The sequence below is a fragment of the Diplodia corticola genome (assembly GCF_001883845.1).
Source record: "Diplodia corticola strain CBS 112549 chromosome Unknown scaffold11, whole genome shotgun sequence".
NCBI classification, from domain to species: Eukaryota; Fungi; Ascomycota; class Dothideomycetes; order Botryosphaeriales; family Botryosphaeriaceae; genus Diplodia; species Diplodia corticola.
In genome coordinates, this window is record NW_017971490.1 from 238383 (window position 1) to 254612 (window position 16230).

At 55.3% G+C, this 16230-nt stretch overlaps 3 protein-coding genes across 3 annotated transcripts; 1 reads left to right on the forward strand and 2 right to left on the reverse strand.

Moving 5' to 3' along the window:
• Window positions 1-342: 342 nt before the first annotated feature.
• Window positions 343-1154, reverse strand: BKCO1_1100080 (uncharacterized protein; the record flags this gene model as incomplete). Its single annotated transcript, XM_020270440.1, has 5 exons — window positions 343-369; window positions 422-635; window positions 693-759; window positions 818-878; window positions 939-1154. The coding sequence occupies 5 exons, from the start codon at window positions 1152-1154 to the stop codon at window positions 343-345; spliced, it is 585 nt and encodes a 194-aa protein (XP_020132782.1).
• A 4818-nt stretch (window positions 1155-5972) lies between these two features.
• On the reverse strand, window positions 5973-6756 carry BKCO1_1100081 (uncharacterized protein; the record flags this gene model as incomplete). The annotated part of the gene is made up of 4 exons (XM_020270441.1): window positions 5973-6095; window positions 6148-6457; window positions 6509-6655; window positions 6728-6756. 4 exons carry the CDS (start codon window positions 6754-6756, stop codon window positions 5973-5975), a joined length of 609 nt encoding a protein of 202 aa, XP_020132781.1.
• Window positions 6757-11736: 4980 nt separating this feature from the next.
• On the forward strand, window positions 11737-15755 carry BKCO1_1100082 (sensor histidine kinase response; the record flags this gene model as incomplete). The annotated part of the gene is made up of 3 exons (XM_020270442.1): window positions 11737-11804; window positions 11855-14479; window positions 14531-15755. 3 exons carry the CDS (start codon window positions 11737-11739, stop codon window positions 15753-15755), a joined length of 3918 nt encoding a protein of 1305 aa, XP_020132784.1.
• Between the last annotated feature and the right edge of the window lie 475 nt (window positions 15756-16230).

Here is a 16230-nt window from a genome sequence, read left to right on the forward strand (position 1 = left end):
CCCTATATAAACACCATGTGGTAGCAGCATTTAATAGATCATCCAGCTATCAGCTTCTCTTCTGCACCCGGCTGTGATCACCCGACCGACACGAACGTTCGCCCTTTTTCTCTGTTCAACACGACAATACAAAAATAAAATGAAGAGCGACCACAAACTGACACCCACCACCCAGTGCTTGTCCGGAATATGCTCCGGTGCCCGGTACCTCCCAGCTCCTCTGCCTTCTGGACTCGATATGTACGAGATCCGACAGACGTGTTCCACCAAGCCGCTGTGTTGGGATGGGCCGTGGTGAGGGTTGGTATAATACCTCGCCTTCGGAGTTGGTGGCTCTGCGGCCTAGGACAGAGCGAAACGGAGTGTCAGCTAAAAGAATAACAAAGGTATGGCAAAACGAAAGAAAAAAGGTCAGACGTACCGGGGCCCAACTCCTAGCTCCGCCGTGTTGGCATGAGCGAATGCGATCTCGTGGCGATTGCAACAGTAGTGGCACGTTCCATGGCCTTGTTGGCGTTGCTCGCCGCATGGAACTGTACAAAGGCGATCGGCATATCTCCGTTGCGCTTGACCTTGAGCGCAAGCCATCGATCAAGGCGGCATGGAGCTCCTTGTCCGTCTTGTCGTTACGAAGGCTACACGGATTATTAGTTAGGTCGCTCAGTCTGATAGCGAGGAATGGGAGTACTCACCTTTCCACAGCCCCACAAGGCTCGCTCCCGGAAAAGAGGCGGCCCAGCCATCGGGCCAACATGCCCCCTTTCGATCAAAGTTAGTTCAATGACTCTCTCCGACGGGAAACAGGAAGGCTGCTTACGGAAAAGTCCCCGGAAAGCTTTCCCTCCCGCACTTGCGGGCATCGGCAAGGGGGGCTTCCCCTGTGGTGAACAATGTCAGCCGGGTGTGTAAAGAGGGAGGGTAGAGAGGTCAGGACGTACGGTGCCGAGGCATCGGCGGACGGGATGGAGTACCACGAATGATAATGGTGGCTGTTTGTTCTGGACGGTGATGAGGTTGGAGAGGTTCGAGTGATCGAGAGGGGTTTTGAAGGATGGGAGCTGCTGTTTGCACTGGTAAGGAAGGCGCCGCTCCAGGAGGCCGCGCCGACCAATCGAGTCTGCGGTAAAGCTTAGCGAGGCTGAGACTGACGACATAGTGGACTGACCGGTCTGAAAGACGAAGGTGCGTGGGCGGCCTGCCTCGATTGCGGGAAGCGCTACTTCATGATATGCATGCTTCATCGACGTATGCCTGCCTTGAGAAGAACTTGGATTACGGGCTACTTGTGATCTACTCAGATGCGAGACTCCATTTTTGTCCTACGTTTGAGTAATGATGGAACTTTCTGTGGCTACTGCAGTTCACCGCATGCGACTATCCCGTCTTGATCATCACTCTTCACAATTGATAAGAGCCCTGCACCATTGTATCAAGCATCCCGTGGTCTTATCTCCACAGCTCCCTATCCATCGTTGCTTGTTAGTTTCTATATAGGCGTCAGCCACTTATTAGCAAGCGTTGTGCCATCAATCAGAAAGCTTCACCCTCGCTATTCCTGGTTTTATCTTCTCGTCAAAACTTTGAGAGCACATGATGTCTTCGCGGAAGGAGGATGCTCTTTTGCTGTCCGTATTTAGGCTGAGTTGGTGGATCTTTGGCTCTTGGAGAGGATTCGCGATCATGCACTTGTACTTTGTGCTGTTGGGTAGAGCATCGCTCATACTCCCCAGCTCCGGATATCTGCATTCACGGTACCGAGCCATACCATGTATAATCCTTCTCATCACCGTCCCAGTCTACGGCTTCTCAGGCGAGTATCTACTGCCCTGTGTGGTCGGTCTCGGAAAGCGGATATCGCGCTGTTAGATTGGGTAGATGAAACCAATAAGCCACGGCTCGACTTGTGGTCTTGCTGAGATTTGGGGGCTGAGGAAGAGATCGGCCAGGCTACATCAATGCACTTGGTAGCACCTTAGTAAAATTGGCAACGAGGACAAATTTTTGGGGGATTATGGATACTTGATCCTGCTTCTGGCACAATCTGCAAGCCTTGCTGCTCCGATCCAACGTTTGCGTGCTGCTTTGTCCTCTAGGCACCCGTGTTTGTATTGACAGGAGCGGCGAAGGGAAGCTTGCAGGTGGAATGTCACAAGATCCTTGACGTTCCGCCCGTAGTATCATCTGAGGCAGCCATGGATACCTGTGGTGACGAGAAGGACCATGCTGCTACAGGTATCCTCTGGCTGTGTAGGGATCTAGCAGAGGAGGCGGGTCTGCGGAGGAGACGTCTGGAAGGCCAAGGAGCAATCGGGTCTAAGATCGAGCGAGCCATGACTCGTATGTACCTGCCCGCAGCGCACGCTGTCAGCGATCGTGATTAAGCTAAATTGCCAAAGTGGCATACTCACCGACGGCGGCACTGAAGCGGAAGGCTCCTGCAACTGCCGAGTCAACTCGATCAGGTCAAGAACGCTCCGCAAGTGGCGGAAAGTGCGCACATGGTACGGGCGAAAGGCGTTTTGAGAAGGCGGTGCTTCGTGCAGTCGTAGGTTAGTAGTGCTGTCTTGGGGAGGGGACGACAGGGTATGGGAGGGACAAAGCACTGGGGTGGGGGGCGGAAGCCTACAGCTTAGCGCGCCCGCCCTTTGCGATAGGCACCACAACGGTGCGGTAGCTGTCAACCAACGGTGATTGCATGGTCCCGGTGTGCCGGCTTGCTGCAGGCTAACTCTTTGACAAGTAGCTTAATGCAGCCGCGTCACAACTACGGTAGACGGAATCCACACCGAGGACTGTTTGAGCAAATTTTTTATGGACTGTGTGGAGCCAGCGCGCTTATGCGGGGCAATGCATGTTTAAGGTAGAAAGGCCAGAGGGAGGCGCTCTGTTTTACATCAAGCCGATGCACCTAGTTGCGGGGGTGCAAAATCGGCATTTCACTGATTCCCGGCGCAAACCTTTCAGTCATTGTAGTCCGCCTTTCAAGCCCTTACCTTGGCTGAGATAGCTGTATCAAACCATAGCTACGAGTGTGAACCTTTCCTCTGGAGCTGCTGGCTGAAAAGCTCTCTCTATCCGCAGCAGCCGCGATTGCCGTGTTCTCTTCCCTTCTCCGGTATAGTGTCCATCATTGCAGCTGTCACTGCCACTCGACTGTAATGGCTGATGGTATCGCTTGACGGAACAGCCTACAAGGGGAGGAGGAAAGGCGAGTAGCTACCACCCCAGCTGGCTTGGGAAACCTAAGGTAACACGTCATCGAGGTATTATACCGGGTTAAAAAGGGACATCCTGCTCCACCTTCCATACTGACCGCACGGTGCAGAGCACAGGACACTGCCTTGAGACCATCAGCCGCTGGAGAGGCTTTTATGGCCTGTGAAATCGAGGAGTCCGCCTGATGTGGCTGTCCCGCGTCTGTAGGTGGTCGATAGTGACAGGCTTGTTGGAGAGTATTCAGATGGGGCACATGGTCGGCCAACGTGTCACCACCTCCCGGGAGAATGACAGTCCATGAGGCTGTGTACAATCCAACCGCCGAGAATGAGGTCGTAAGCCTGGTCGATCTAGTGGCGGCTGAAAAACGGAGGCGGAGAAATCCCTGCCACGCTGGTTTGTATGATTTGCTGGGCGGCGATGGTCGGCGGACAGCGTTCGTTGGGTGGCTGGTATTCAACGGACTTCGGAGGGCCATCGTACGAGAAAACGGATCAGGAAAGGATGGACTAGCGAAAGTGAGGAGTGGGAAGAGACCTGGTGCTCGTCATTTCGTCCGACCAATCAAGCTGGATCGTGCACCTGTGTCGATATACTGGAAGAAAGATGAGACTGACCGGGTTGTTCCATATGTACCAAGCTCTGCTGACCCTTTGTGACCCACCGTTGTGGTGCGTTGAGCGCATGGCCTGTCAAGACGAGAGACAGCCATGCCAGGTTGAGGTCTTGGTAGATGACGGCGGCTTTATCGGCGGGTACCGGCGCTTGTTGCGAGGAGCCCCGAAAGGCGTGATTCAGGGAGCGTCAGGAAAGTTGCTCGAGGCAGAGTTCGGGGCTGAGGTGCCAGGAGTGCTGCAGGCATGGGTATGGAGTGCCGGCGGTAGTCAGGGCTCCAAGCGACTCCCGTAGGTGGTAATTCGCAGCACGCACCCATTTCACACGCGCTCCGAGTCAACACACGGACCGTCCCCAAGAACCACACCGAAGACCAAGCAGACCAGAGCGCGCATCAGCACAGGAAACAGAAGATACTGTCACTCAAGGGCCGAAATCTTTTCGATACCGGCTCGCAGAGACGTATCCCCTATGACTTTCACCTCGTTAAGGGTCAGGATGCCTCTGCTAACTACTACAGATACTTCCAGATGGAAGCATGAACGCCGCCTGTAGCCTCCAAATGCCCAGCCGCCCGCCGCATGCACGAAAGCGCATCGTTCCCCGGCCCCGCCGCCCCGCAATGCAAGCCATCTCCACATTGCCGCCGCAGATAACGACCTCTTTTCATATCTGGACCGCACACACTGGATTTGAAACAAGAGTCCTGCGCCATCCTTCGTCGCACACTGCAGAGCCTCCTGCTGGAGCTTCCAGAGAGCAGCGCCACCCTACGCACGTACACCATGATGCCCGGCCTCGCAACCAGGGACAAACATTTGGAGGATGCGAAGCCGGTCCTGGTGGTGTAGAACACAGGAAAAGTTTGCTGACAAGCACAGCAAACCGGTCGGCCGACGGCGGTGGAGAGGAAGGCTAGGGTCGTGGCGACGCGCTGCTTAGGACAGGGTTTGCTTCACGCGATGGGCTACACAATGGAAGGCAGCTAACCCGCCTGGTGGCAGACGTCGAGAGCACATATGCCATAACAGCTTTCTCTATCGGATCTGAACCGCAGAAGCCCTGCCCGGCAACCCTCCTGTCATGGTTGAGCGCCTGTCCGCTGCGCCGTGGTCGCGCCGCCACCCGTGCCATCACATACTCATAATGCTTGGACTGCACGGATTTTGCGGGTCGCAATCATGTGCAGTGGCTAGGAGGCATCACTTGGAAGCGCGGGCCGTGAGATGGCGCCAATCGAGGGTGAAGTCGGACAGACTACTGCAAGTGAGTTTGCCCCAGGCGGTGCGAGCGGGCCACCAGCAGTCGTAGGAAGAAAGCGCGCCAACACCAATGCCGAATATCGCGCTGGAGATTCACATGTTCTTAGCCAAGTCATTCTGCTGATTTTTAATCAGGAGATATTACCTGCGGCCGTAGGAAGGGAAGAGCGTGCGTAACCCAGCTGTATCACCGCAGCATTGCTGTTAACCAACCTCAGCACCTAGTCAAGGCGGATCACACGAGCAGGAAGAAAAGAAAAGGATACTCGGGCTCACATCAGCCCAAGGAAGTGCACTGTGCAGTACAGGCGACACTGTGTCCAAAAACCTGAGCAGAGCTCAGGTGCTTCCAAGGCAAGTTCCGGAAAAGTCATTGCATCGAAGGAACGAGGATGTAGATTGAGAAATGGGAGAGATGCATACATATGTTCGGGGGAGACGTTTTGAATGCTACTGGGGGCGTGGAATGCGTCTTTACTGGCGTCGGTTAAGTCATGAAATTGGCTCCTAGAGGGAATCCGCTCTCTGGCACATGAGCCGATCTCCAACTCACGTATGAGGCTGTGCTTTCGATAGTACTAGTGTCATTGGTTAGACAGTAAGGTAGTACCTCTCTGATCTCGATTCACAGGTACGAAAAGGAGGTAGGAGTTTCCTTGACTTGTTTCCATCAAAGTATTATATTGATCACTTCCCTTGATTCCCCTTGCTACGATTGCTGCCCCTTCATTCGTTCGTGTATATAAACACCAGATAGCAGCAGCGTACAATGAACCATCCACATCCACCAGCTTCCGCCTGTGACCGTCTGCGATCACCGTCTCACACTCCACCATGAGACCCGAGGGTGGCAGGTAAAAGTGCCGTGTCTGCTGATGCTCAAGGGCCAGGCCACGGGTGTGGTGCAGTTCGACAGACATGTTTGGTTCTCTTCATGGTATTCGCGAGCAAGGCTCGCGAGCCGCGCCAGGCCACGGGCAAGCGGGCTTGAGTGCAAGAGTCCTACATCCTGTTAGCAGCTGGACAGACTCGGAAGCTCGTTGTTGGCACTCACATCACTGGCCAGCTCCGGCAGGCGCTGGAGCACTTCGGCGATCGATGGCAGGCGTTTCTGGGGGATCGGATGGATCCAAAGGTCCAACACTGTGTTGGATACGCTCTGGCCAGCGTTTGGGGGAACGATCAGACGGACATTCACGGCGGGAAGGTCCAGGAGAGGCAGAAAGTGTTGGATACGCTCTGACCAAACTGCGGCGGACGGAGGCCAAACCGGTTGCTGGAGTGCACTCGACCCGAGATTGGCAGTCCGCCATGGTTTATGGCGGCCGGCGGCATCGTTTGGATGCCCGTCATGCGCTCGCTCTCTGGTTCGAGTGTTAGAGCTCCACATAGTTCAGTAATTGAAGCTCACATACCTGGAGTTGTGTACACCCTCCACCCAGAAATGTTTGACCCATGGTGGGGCCGGCTTGGTGGAGAGGATCGCCGTTGACCCCAGCCCCTGAGGTGAAAGGACGGGGCCAGGGTCAGGCGTGGATTGGAGGAGTGGCGTCCGTCTTGGACTGTAAAACGACCAACGGTTAGTAAAAGCTTCAGATGATGGGATTGGAAACAAGGTGAAGGACTGGACTCACGGCGGTGGGCTTGTGGTATTCACTACCATGGGCGCACTCGCCCACCCGATGATTTTCGGGCAGGTGCCCCTGGTCTGTTGCTCTCAGACTGAGGGGGAGGATACTGGTGTTGCACGCTGTTAGCCGCGTGCTTGGAAGGATGGTTGAGACTGAGGCAAGGAACTCACAGTATGTCAAACTAACAATAGCAGTAAGAATACTGAGGGGGAGTATGGCCGTAACAACAGAGAAAATTCTTCTGGAGGCGTGGAGTGGAGTGAAGAAGAAAGGTGGCAGGTTGGGCGGCTGGAAAGGTTTTGAGGAGTGAACGTACCTGCCATCTGCAGCCAGGCAGCAGCGAGTAGCGCGGTCACGCCACCTAGTGTCGTCATATCTATGGCAGGGACTACGGATCCCTCGGCCGAAGATGGAACAGGTACCCCGCGAATGGAGTGCGAGGCAACCGCGGAGCAGTTTTACAAAGAATCCGAGAAGTATACAGCCGTTCAACTTGAGAGCCCGCACTAGCAATCTGGCGATAGCATGCGTTTTGAACATGAGCCGCGTTTGAAGCGTTAGACGTGGCTTTCATGCAGCAAGAAGCCTTGCGTGATCCTGACGTCCAGGTAGGGGGCAACCTCAGCAAGAAGAACTATGCAAAAACGATCACTCATAACACTCGTCTGCCATCCAAGTCCTGAAAGTATCCTCTGAAAGTATCGCACTCTTCTACTCTACATTAATTGAACCCGCTCTCAACGCATCCTCCATGCCATTGTTTTACCCCCGCAGCTATGGGGCGGAATTGATGTCGCGCTCGACCGTAGCCGCCAGGTGTACCGTGGTTGTATTTTCAACTGCACCTTCTTCCACAAATTGCGTAGACCCATTTCCAGTAACCTCGTGTCGGGCGGTCCGTAGCTTTGCTCGTAGCGTATCGTGCCATCATGGGACCGGAACACGCTACTCGGTTGTCAAAGCTGTCGTTCCGACACCCTTGCTCCACACATCAATGACTCCGGAAATGTAACGGTACCTATCCAGCGCTGTTCCATCTTTGCAAGTTGTGTAGCCACGGCTGGAGTGGGTAAGAGCACGGGCGGTATGGTGCGTTCACGCTGAGGGGCGGGCGTCTGGGGAAAACGATCTCGATCGAGCAGTGCGTCGCAGCGGCGGGGGAGCCTAGCGTAGGCGATGATAAGCTTTAAACCTCAGGCTTCTACACCACTGATACCAGCGTCAGCGTGTTATGTAGGGAGGAGGAGTGTTGCGAAAAGCAAGATGGCACAAGTCTCCACTCTCGGGTGGCGACGGTCAATAGGGAAGATCTGATTGGGCTGAGCTCCCCTGAGTACCGTAGAGCATGGGCCTCAGCTGTGCGTAGGATAACGGAGCGTGCTGTCACTTTTAGCGGCCGAAGTCGTGGAGGAAGCGCCATAGAAGGGATGAGTTTTCGCTTTACAGCGGTCTTGCAATGACTTGCGCAACCACCTCTTGCGCGAAGGCACTTTTAGCCTTGACATTACCAATTTCCGAACTGAAACCTACTGTAGGGAATCCCAATACGCTGTACAGCCGTCGCTATTATATATGTTCGAAGAGTTCACACGTGTTGCGGGAAAATCTGAGCGCAGCAAATCCCATTGGGAACGTGGGCAAACGAGAAATGTCTGGATCCTGTCCATACCGAAGGAGTTAGCAATAGCGACGGTGAGCAGGAGGGATAGCAGAGATATTCACCGAAGTTGACATGGTGGAAGCCAGAAGCTCTGGTCATGCGAGAGGCAGCAAGTCGGGAACGATTCCCACCCGAAGCAAATTTCATGGACGGCTCTTGAGCATGTGCGGTGGGAAGGAAACGCTCGAGTTGGATGGGAAGGTCAAGGGAAGAGGCAGCTCGGGCAAGCGTGGGAAGCGCATTTCCAAAGCGAGCCGGCGCACTAAACCCAATGTAGCAACCGGCCAGCTTAAGGGTACAGCAGTTTCGGCTGACACACAGCCAAGCGCAATCAGCCGCAGCTCGGTCTTAATACATCAGGGATCCGACCAGAAATTGAGAAGGCATGTTTGAGAGAGTATGGCCCCATTTCGTTCTTTCTGTCTGCTCTTTGCAGCTGTATATATGCAGGTCCTCATTGCCTGTCTTGAGCCTGAGACGGATCAAGAGCCAACTAGGTGGTTCGTGCCCTCAAACTGGACAACACGAGCTCTCACACCGGCCTCATTTGATCTTGGACGCAGCACTCATAGCAAGGTATTGGCTCCGCACTGCCGCTTCTCAGACCACATCCAGCCAGCCACGAAGCCTCAAGCTCGTACCGTACCAAGCTCTTCTGAGCATCTACAAGTAGCGGTCGGCAAGACACTCCTGGCAATAAGACCAAGGATATACGCTCGATTATTCCAAAGCTTCATGAAGAAAGCTTGCAAACATGCCAAGAAGCGATCAAACCACCCCAAAACGTTGATCGCACGTCGCGCGAGGAACACCTGCTTGACAGTTTCGCGCTCAGGGATGGTCGTATCAGGGTATGCTTGTATAGGCAGCGGAGATGTCCCGATGAACGGCGCGACGGTATGAGCAGCGATTGCCGAGCTACGGTGATGAACGAGGTGTAAGATGCGGATTGCATGCACAGGGTCGCTCTAGAGATGCTCGATCAGCACTTCCACTAGATAGCCGCTAAGAAAACCTATTTCCGAGGCACATACACCGGAAAGGGTGTTGGAGCGAAATACCGAGCAGTGGGAATTGTGTGGCGGCGAACAGCACATGGAATGTCAAGCTGGCGCGGTCGTCATCCTAGGAGCACGATTAAGCCGAGAGAAGAGCGATCAAGCTCACGCGGATGCCTGCGAGACTGTAAGGTTGCGGTCGAAAGGTAAGGATAGCAGTGTAACGACGAGGCGAGGTTCGAAAAGATGACGGGGAAACTGGGCTGTCGGACGCGCAGATAGGAGGAGCAGCGCCCGCCGATGACCACCTAAGGTAAAATGTCAGCAGCTGCAGCAGAGTCACAAGGCGTCTCCGGATCAAGAAATCGGTGCTCTTGGGGGGGAATCTGTCAGATCAGCACCGCCCGCGGTCAGAATTTGCCGTTGCAGGGTCGTTTACAGCCGTGAGTCCGAGGTGACTGCAGCGCTAGGTAGTTTAAGCTTCGGCTTTGAGGAAACTGAATCCACTTGTAGGATGTTGCAAGATGAGGTTGTGGCGCAGACAGTGTTGGCTGATTCGGTTTGCGGATGAGCTAGTTTAGGGCCCGCCGCCCGGCTGCACTGCAATGGCTCGCCACATCGCGCTTGCTGCCCGGCCAGTAGGAAAGGAGCAGTCATCTCAATAATCTTGAAACCTCATTGCGCCAACTTCTAAGGGAGCTGCCTAGATATTGCCCGTATCTTGCGACATCTCTGTGGCTCTGATGCACCGAGGGACTTATGCACCGAGACAGCCACTCCATGACTTCACTATATGCCGTCTACTTCTGTCGCGCGGCCATGATGAGATTTTATCCAGGTTTCGAAGATGTTAGCGGGAAGACGAGCAGAAGACAAGGGCAGCTGCGCGGTATCGACTGGCGACGCAAAGCCTGTTCCGGAACGTGGCAGGCAGATGGAAGCCGCGTTAAGCGATCCGATGATGCCCCTGCGATGGCCACCTCGGGGTTCATGAGATGGCATGCGAACGCGGATCAAACAGAAGAAGAAGGTGAAGAAGTAGGCGTAGATCTGCCTTCACTACTCGGCGCCAACGACAAAATGCGCATCCGCTATGGTAAACGGTAGGCCACGGGCGTGAGATGTTGTTGGAGGCTGCCTGGGTCTTGAGCAGTCGGGCATGGAGGCTGCGCTCTGGTCCCAGCAGGAGCTCACGAGCCGGTGCAAGGCTGCTTGCCTGGGCTGGGCTGCGTCGCGCCTGCCCAGACAGCGTGTTGTGTGCCCCACCGAGTGCCCGGTGACGCAGTTTTGCGCCAGTGATGAAGCTCCCGTGCGATCACTCCGGCCGCTTTGGGCTTAGCGGGAGCGGCTGCCCTGGCAACTACTGCCTCCAGGCGCAGCTGACCCGGATTATTACATCCGCCGGGCGACTCATAAAAAGCTCTTCGTGCCCCGGCCAGGCTCCCTTTCCTCTTTTCTTCTTCAGCTCTCTTTGCCTTTTGGCTTAGATCCCGTGTAGTAAAAGTTCTTTTTAGTTTAATCTCTAGAACGCCCCTACGGGGGTTTACTACTTTGCTTGTCTTTAGAACCGGATCGGTAGCCGCTGAGCTTAGCTTATGTCACTGGTCACAGTGTCGCCCGTATTGCACTGTCTCGGGCTGATGCGAACAACTCTGTCTTTTCGTCATTCAACTGGCCTTGTGCCGGTTTTTGAGGAAGAGCAGCGGACTTGGGATTTTCTTTGGTGTTGGTCCTCACTTTGCATCTTCTCTCTGTTGCAAGCGCAGCGCGGATGAGGCCAAGATTGCGTGGAGAAGGCAGGCCACAGCTGCATGCTTGCGTACAGTGCGCAAGTTCGCAAAGCGCCTTTCACTCATCGGAAATGGAGGCGATGACGGACGAGCAGCGAAACAAAGGTAGCTGAGGGGTCGACCGTCCGAATCCTCGCCGGCCGACGCAGCATGAATGGCGTGGTTTGGACGGGCGCAGGGTCGGTAGCGAGCGGACGGCGAAGGATCGACCTGGAGGACGAGCAACGTGGCCCTTGCAGCAGTGCGATCTGCGGCAGGCAGCAGCCTGCTGGTACGGGGCGCAAACCGGCTCGGAGTATATTCCGTGTTTCACGCAAACTAGGTTCTGGATGCAAACTGCGGGGAGCGCCAGAAGCTCATCAGCTAAAGTGCGGCTGTGGTAGCCGGATTGTAGAGCGATCTAGGCCCCCGGCCTGCAGCCGTTGCCCGGGTCCAGCCCGGCCACTTGGTGCACCGCGCCACGCCCAAGTAGCGTGATAGTGACAGGGCGCCCCATCGCTTGCCACACCAGCGACAGCGCCGCTTCTCTTCTCACCTCGCGACTCTGCATCTTGCCCGGCCGCAATGACAACCACCGACCAGGCCAGGGCCGCTCTCCTCGCCGAGCGCGCGCGGGAACGCCATGTCTTCTCGTGCGACTCTGTCAGACTCTCCTTGCTGCGCCCACCTAACTCGTTCCCAGCTACTATCCGCCCTCTCTGCGCCTCCCAGATCTGCGCCCATCGCTGGACGCCGCCGCCGATCGCCTGCTGGCCCCCGAACTGGACCCTCGCCCGTCCAGCGATGCCGCTCTCTCCGCCTTCGCCCAGCTCGGTGTCCATCGCCTCAACGCAAAGCGCGCCTTCATCTCTCTGATCGACAGCCAGTCGCAGTTTGTGCTTGCCGAGGCCACCAAGACCGTTCCCTTGGGCAACCCGTCTGTCCGCCGTGCGCCCGACCCCCTCTGGCTGGGCTGCGCCATCATCCCTCGTGCTTTCGGTGCTTGCCAGTGCGCTCTGGCAACCGATGCCCTGGTCATCGAGGACACGCAGCTGGATTCCCGCTTTACTGACCTTCCCTTCGCCACTACCGCTCCTGATTTTCGCTTCTATGCGGGCGTGCCGCTGAAGAGCCCCCAAGGCCCCGCCATTGGTGTCTATTGCATCATTGACGACGCCCCGCGACATGGCCTTGGAGACCATGAGCTGCTTTTCATGCAGGACATGGCTGCCACTGTTGTGTCCTACCTCAGTGCTGCTCGCGCTCAGGATACCAATCGCAAGGCAGAGCAGATGATCCGCGGCCTAAATTCCTTTGTGACCGGTGCGGCCGACCTTCAGGCCAGCCAGGACCTCGATGTTCCACAAAGTCCCGTCTCTGGCTCGCCCAACAGTACATCGCACCATTCACCTCACAAGGCCGCCGAATCTCCTGCGGATGCATCGCAGGAAGACGAGGGCCCCGCCGACACGTCCTTCTCGCACGACGACCTCCTCTCACCCGGCACCAAACGCATGTTTGCTCGCGCTGCTCACATCATGCGACAGTCCAGCGACCTCGACGGCGTCATTTTCTTTGATGCTTCAATGGCTAACGCAGAGGCCCCACCCTCGCCCACAACCGATGAGAGCGGCGATGATGCTGCCTCCAACAGCCCGGCCATCATTGTAGAGGAGTCGTCTGGATCTACCGCCTCATCTTACGGACTTTCTCGCCAGTCTACTTGCAGGATACTTGGCTTTGCTGATGCAGCTCGCTCAAGCAGACACGGCTCTATAGCCAGGAAGGATTACCTGCGCTTGACAGAAGATTCTCTCCGCCGACTGCTGAAAAGGCACCCGAACGGCAAGATCTTCAACATGGAGAGGCAAGCAGCCGACAATACGCCAATGAGACACACCAGTAAAGGGCAGATGCGCCGTAGTACCGCCGTCGAGGCCATCATGGACGTTGCCTACAATGCTCGCAGTGCCGCCATCATACCGCTGTGGGATTACGAACGCCAGCGGTGGTTTGCTGGATGCCTTTGCTGGACCTCGGATCCAAACAGGCAGCTGTCTCATGGTTCCGATCTGCTCTACCTACGCGCCTTTGGCAACAGCATCATGACTGAGCTTGGCCGGATCGACACTGTTGCTGTGGATAAAGCCAAGACGTCCTTCATCGAATCAATGTCCCACGAGCTTCGCTCTCCGCTCCACGGTATCCTCGGTGGCGTAGAGTATCTGCTGGACATGCGCCTGGATGTCTTTCAAACCAGCATCGTCAATTCCATCTCCATGTGCGGTCGAACACTTCTCGATACCGTCGAGAACGTGCTCGAGTACTCCAAAATTAACGAGTACGCAGGTGGGCGCTGGAGGCACCCGCGAGCTCCGCTCCCTGCATTCAACTCGAATCCGCCAACCAATATTCGCAACCTTACTGAGGAGACAGTTGAGGCCGTGTTTGCTGGACAGTCGTACAACATTGCATCACGGCAATCCGCTATCGAGGACGACTCCTTCCTTTCAAACACTACCAGCCCCACATCACCAAGAACAGAGCGACCTTTACGAAAGGCTGTGCGTGTCATCTTTGATCTTCCAGCCGGTCCTTGCTGGACCTTTGCAGTACAACCCGGAATCTGGCGGCGCATCCTTATGAACGTATTCGGCAATGCCCTGAGATTTACCGACGCTGGATTTGTGCGAGTATCACTGTCCGCCACCGACCTAAATGAAAGTTTGAGCAGGGTCACCTTGACTGTTGCCGACTCTGGCTCCGGCATGTCATTACAGTATCTCCAAGATGGTCTATTCAAAGCATTCTCGCAGGAAAATTCTTTCTCAAGCGGCACCGGCCTTGGCATGAGCATCGTGCAGCGCCTTGTACGCAGCATTGGTGGAGACATATCAGTACAGAGCAAGGTTGGTGGCGGCACCGTCGTCAAGATCCACATGAACCTTTACAAATGTGAAGAAATGGTTGACGACTTCGCCTCAGCAGTTGCAGCTCAGACAGCCGGTATGCACATTGCGGTCGCGAGGACCATCGTCCCTGAAGACGACGAAACCCACAAGCTCTCGTGCGATACCGAAGTCCAATTTCATGCATCCCTGACCGAGACCCTGCAAACATGGTTCGGCATCAAAATCACAACCCTGGATGACTTGAACACGGACGGCAGTCAGTTGGTAATGTATCCTTCGCCCAGCTTCAACTCAATGTTCAAAATCAGAGCTCGACAAGGCGTTTCCATAGTGGTGGCCATGGACGGTTTGGAGGCTGCGACGTTGAGAGCAGATCCGAGGGTTACAAACGGATTGATCGACGTCGTCACTCAGCCGTAAGCCATACATTCCGAGCTACAATGCTGGCTAATCTTACACTTTACTAGTTGCGGTCCTTCGAAACTCGCCAGAATCCTTCAACGATACCTATCCCTTCTCGACTCGAAGTCAGACGCTCCAATTCGGCCAGACATCATAGCCTCGCCGCGACCTAATCCAGTGCCGTACGCCCCACTTGTTCGTGCGCCGCCTTCCCGTCGACGGTCCCCCAAGATAAGATTGGACACTTCTACAGCCCCCGGAATTGCGCCAGCGGAGATCATACCAGAAATCTATCTTGCACCGGCGTCCGAACTCTGTGATAGCCCTGTAGCAGACTTTCCAAAAGAAACTGCCCCGATCTCCCCACCGCGACACCCACTTCCCTATCGTCCTCTTCCCGATCGACGAGAAGGCCGACCGAAGAAAGAAAAACCTTGTCCCCCCGTTTTGTCCACCTGTCCCTCCAAGGAAATTCTCATCGTCGACGACAATCCGCTCAACATCCGCCTACTCGCTGCTTTTCTGAACAAAGCCGGTTTTGTGCGTCACACGTCGGCAGCGAACGGGCTGGAGGCACTCGACTTGTTCAAACAGGACCCAACCCGCTGGGGAGCTGTGTTGATGGACTTGAGTATGCCCGTCATGGATGGAGTAACAGCGACGAAAGAAATCCGAGCGTGGGAGAGAAAAGTTGCCCTATTGGAAGGTGTGCAAGCCATCGCCAGGACCGCTGGTGGCGACGAGAAGGGGGCCCCGCCGCTTGATAGGAATTCAAAAAGCAGCGATTCGGGAGAGACGGTCAAGGACTTGAGGGAGGGCGATGAGCCCAACCCTTCTCCGGTGGAAACCGAGTCTTCAGCGGAAACTGAGCTTTCGGCCGAGGACAGGGAGTCGGAGTTTGAATGTGACCAGCACACATCCTCTTCACACACTCCTCCTCGTCGCTCCAGCTCCCCTTCCATGCCGAGCGGTCAACTCACGCCCGATACGGTGTTCACCGAAGCAGATGAGCAAAACCCGATCGCCCATGCGTCGGCGCCCTCTCATCTACCATCTCCACCCACTCCGATGAAGGGTGACTCGAAGAAAACAAAGCCTTCTTCTTCACCATCCCCCAGCAGTCCTAGCCATGTCAAAATCATCGTCATCACCGGCCTAGGCAGCGCCACGGCACGCTTCGAAGCCACGAATGCTGGCGCCGACGTGTTCATGACGAAGCCGATACAATTCGGGGGGTTGATGAAGACCCTCAAGAGGCAGCTTGGGAGGCAGGAGGCTAATAGGTCTTGAGTCGATGATGAGCCCGTGATGAGGTTGCTCTGTGGGAAAATGCCTTGAATGGTTAACCGGTGGCTTGTTTGTCGCGTTGTATTAGATTGGCGGCGCTTTGTACACGGGGATGGGTTTAATGGCGTTTGGACCATAGTTAGATTGGTATGTTGGTCGGTTGCGTGGGCGTGGAATGGGAGCGGTCAACAAAACGTGACACTTGGGTTGTAGAAGCCTCTCAATTACCGGCGTTTTGTGGGTGTTGCGTCCATATTAGGGCGGATGTATTTTTCAGAAGGAATGAAGGCCTTACGGCTATCATGTTTGTCCTGACTAAGGATTATTAGTTGAGAGACGGGAATACTCATTTGACGTTATGGTCTCAGTTGCTCTTCCCTTGCATTCCGGAGCCAGGACAGCTAACCCATAGACCGTCACTACGATATATGGCCCCGGAGTGTTGAAGATTGTCATGCGCTTTGAATATACAGTATTT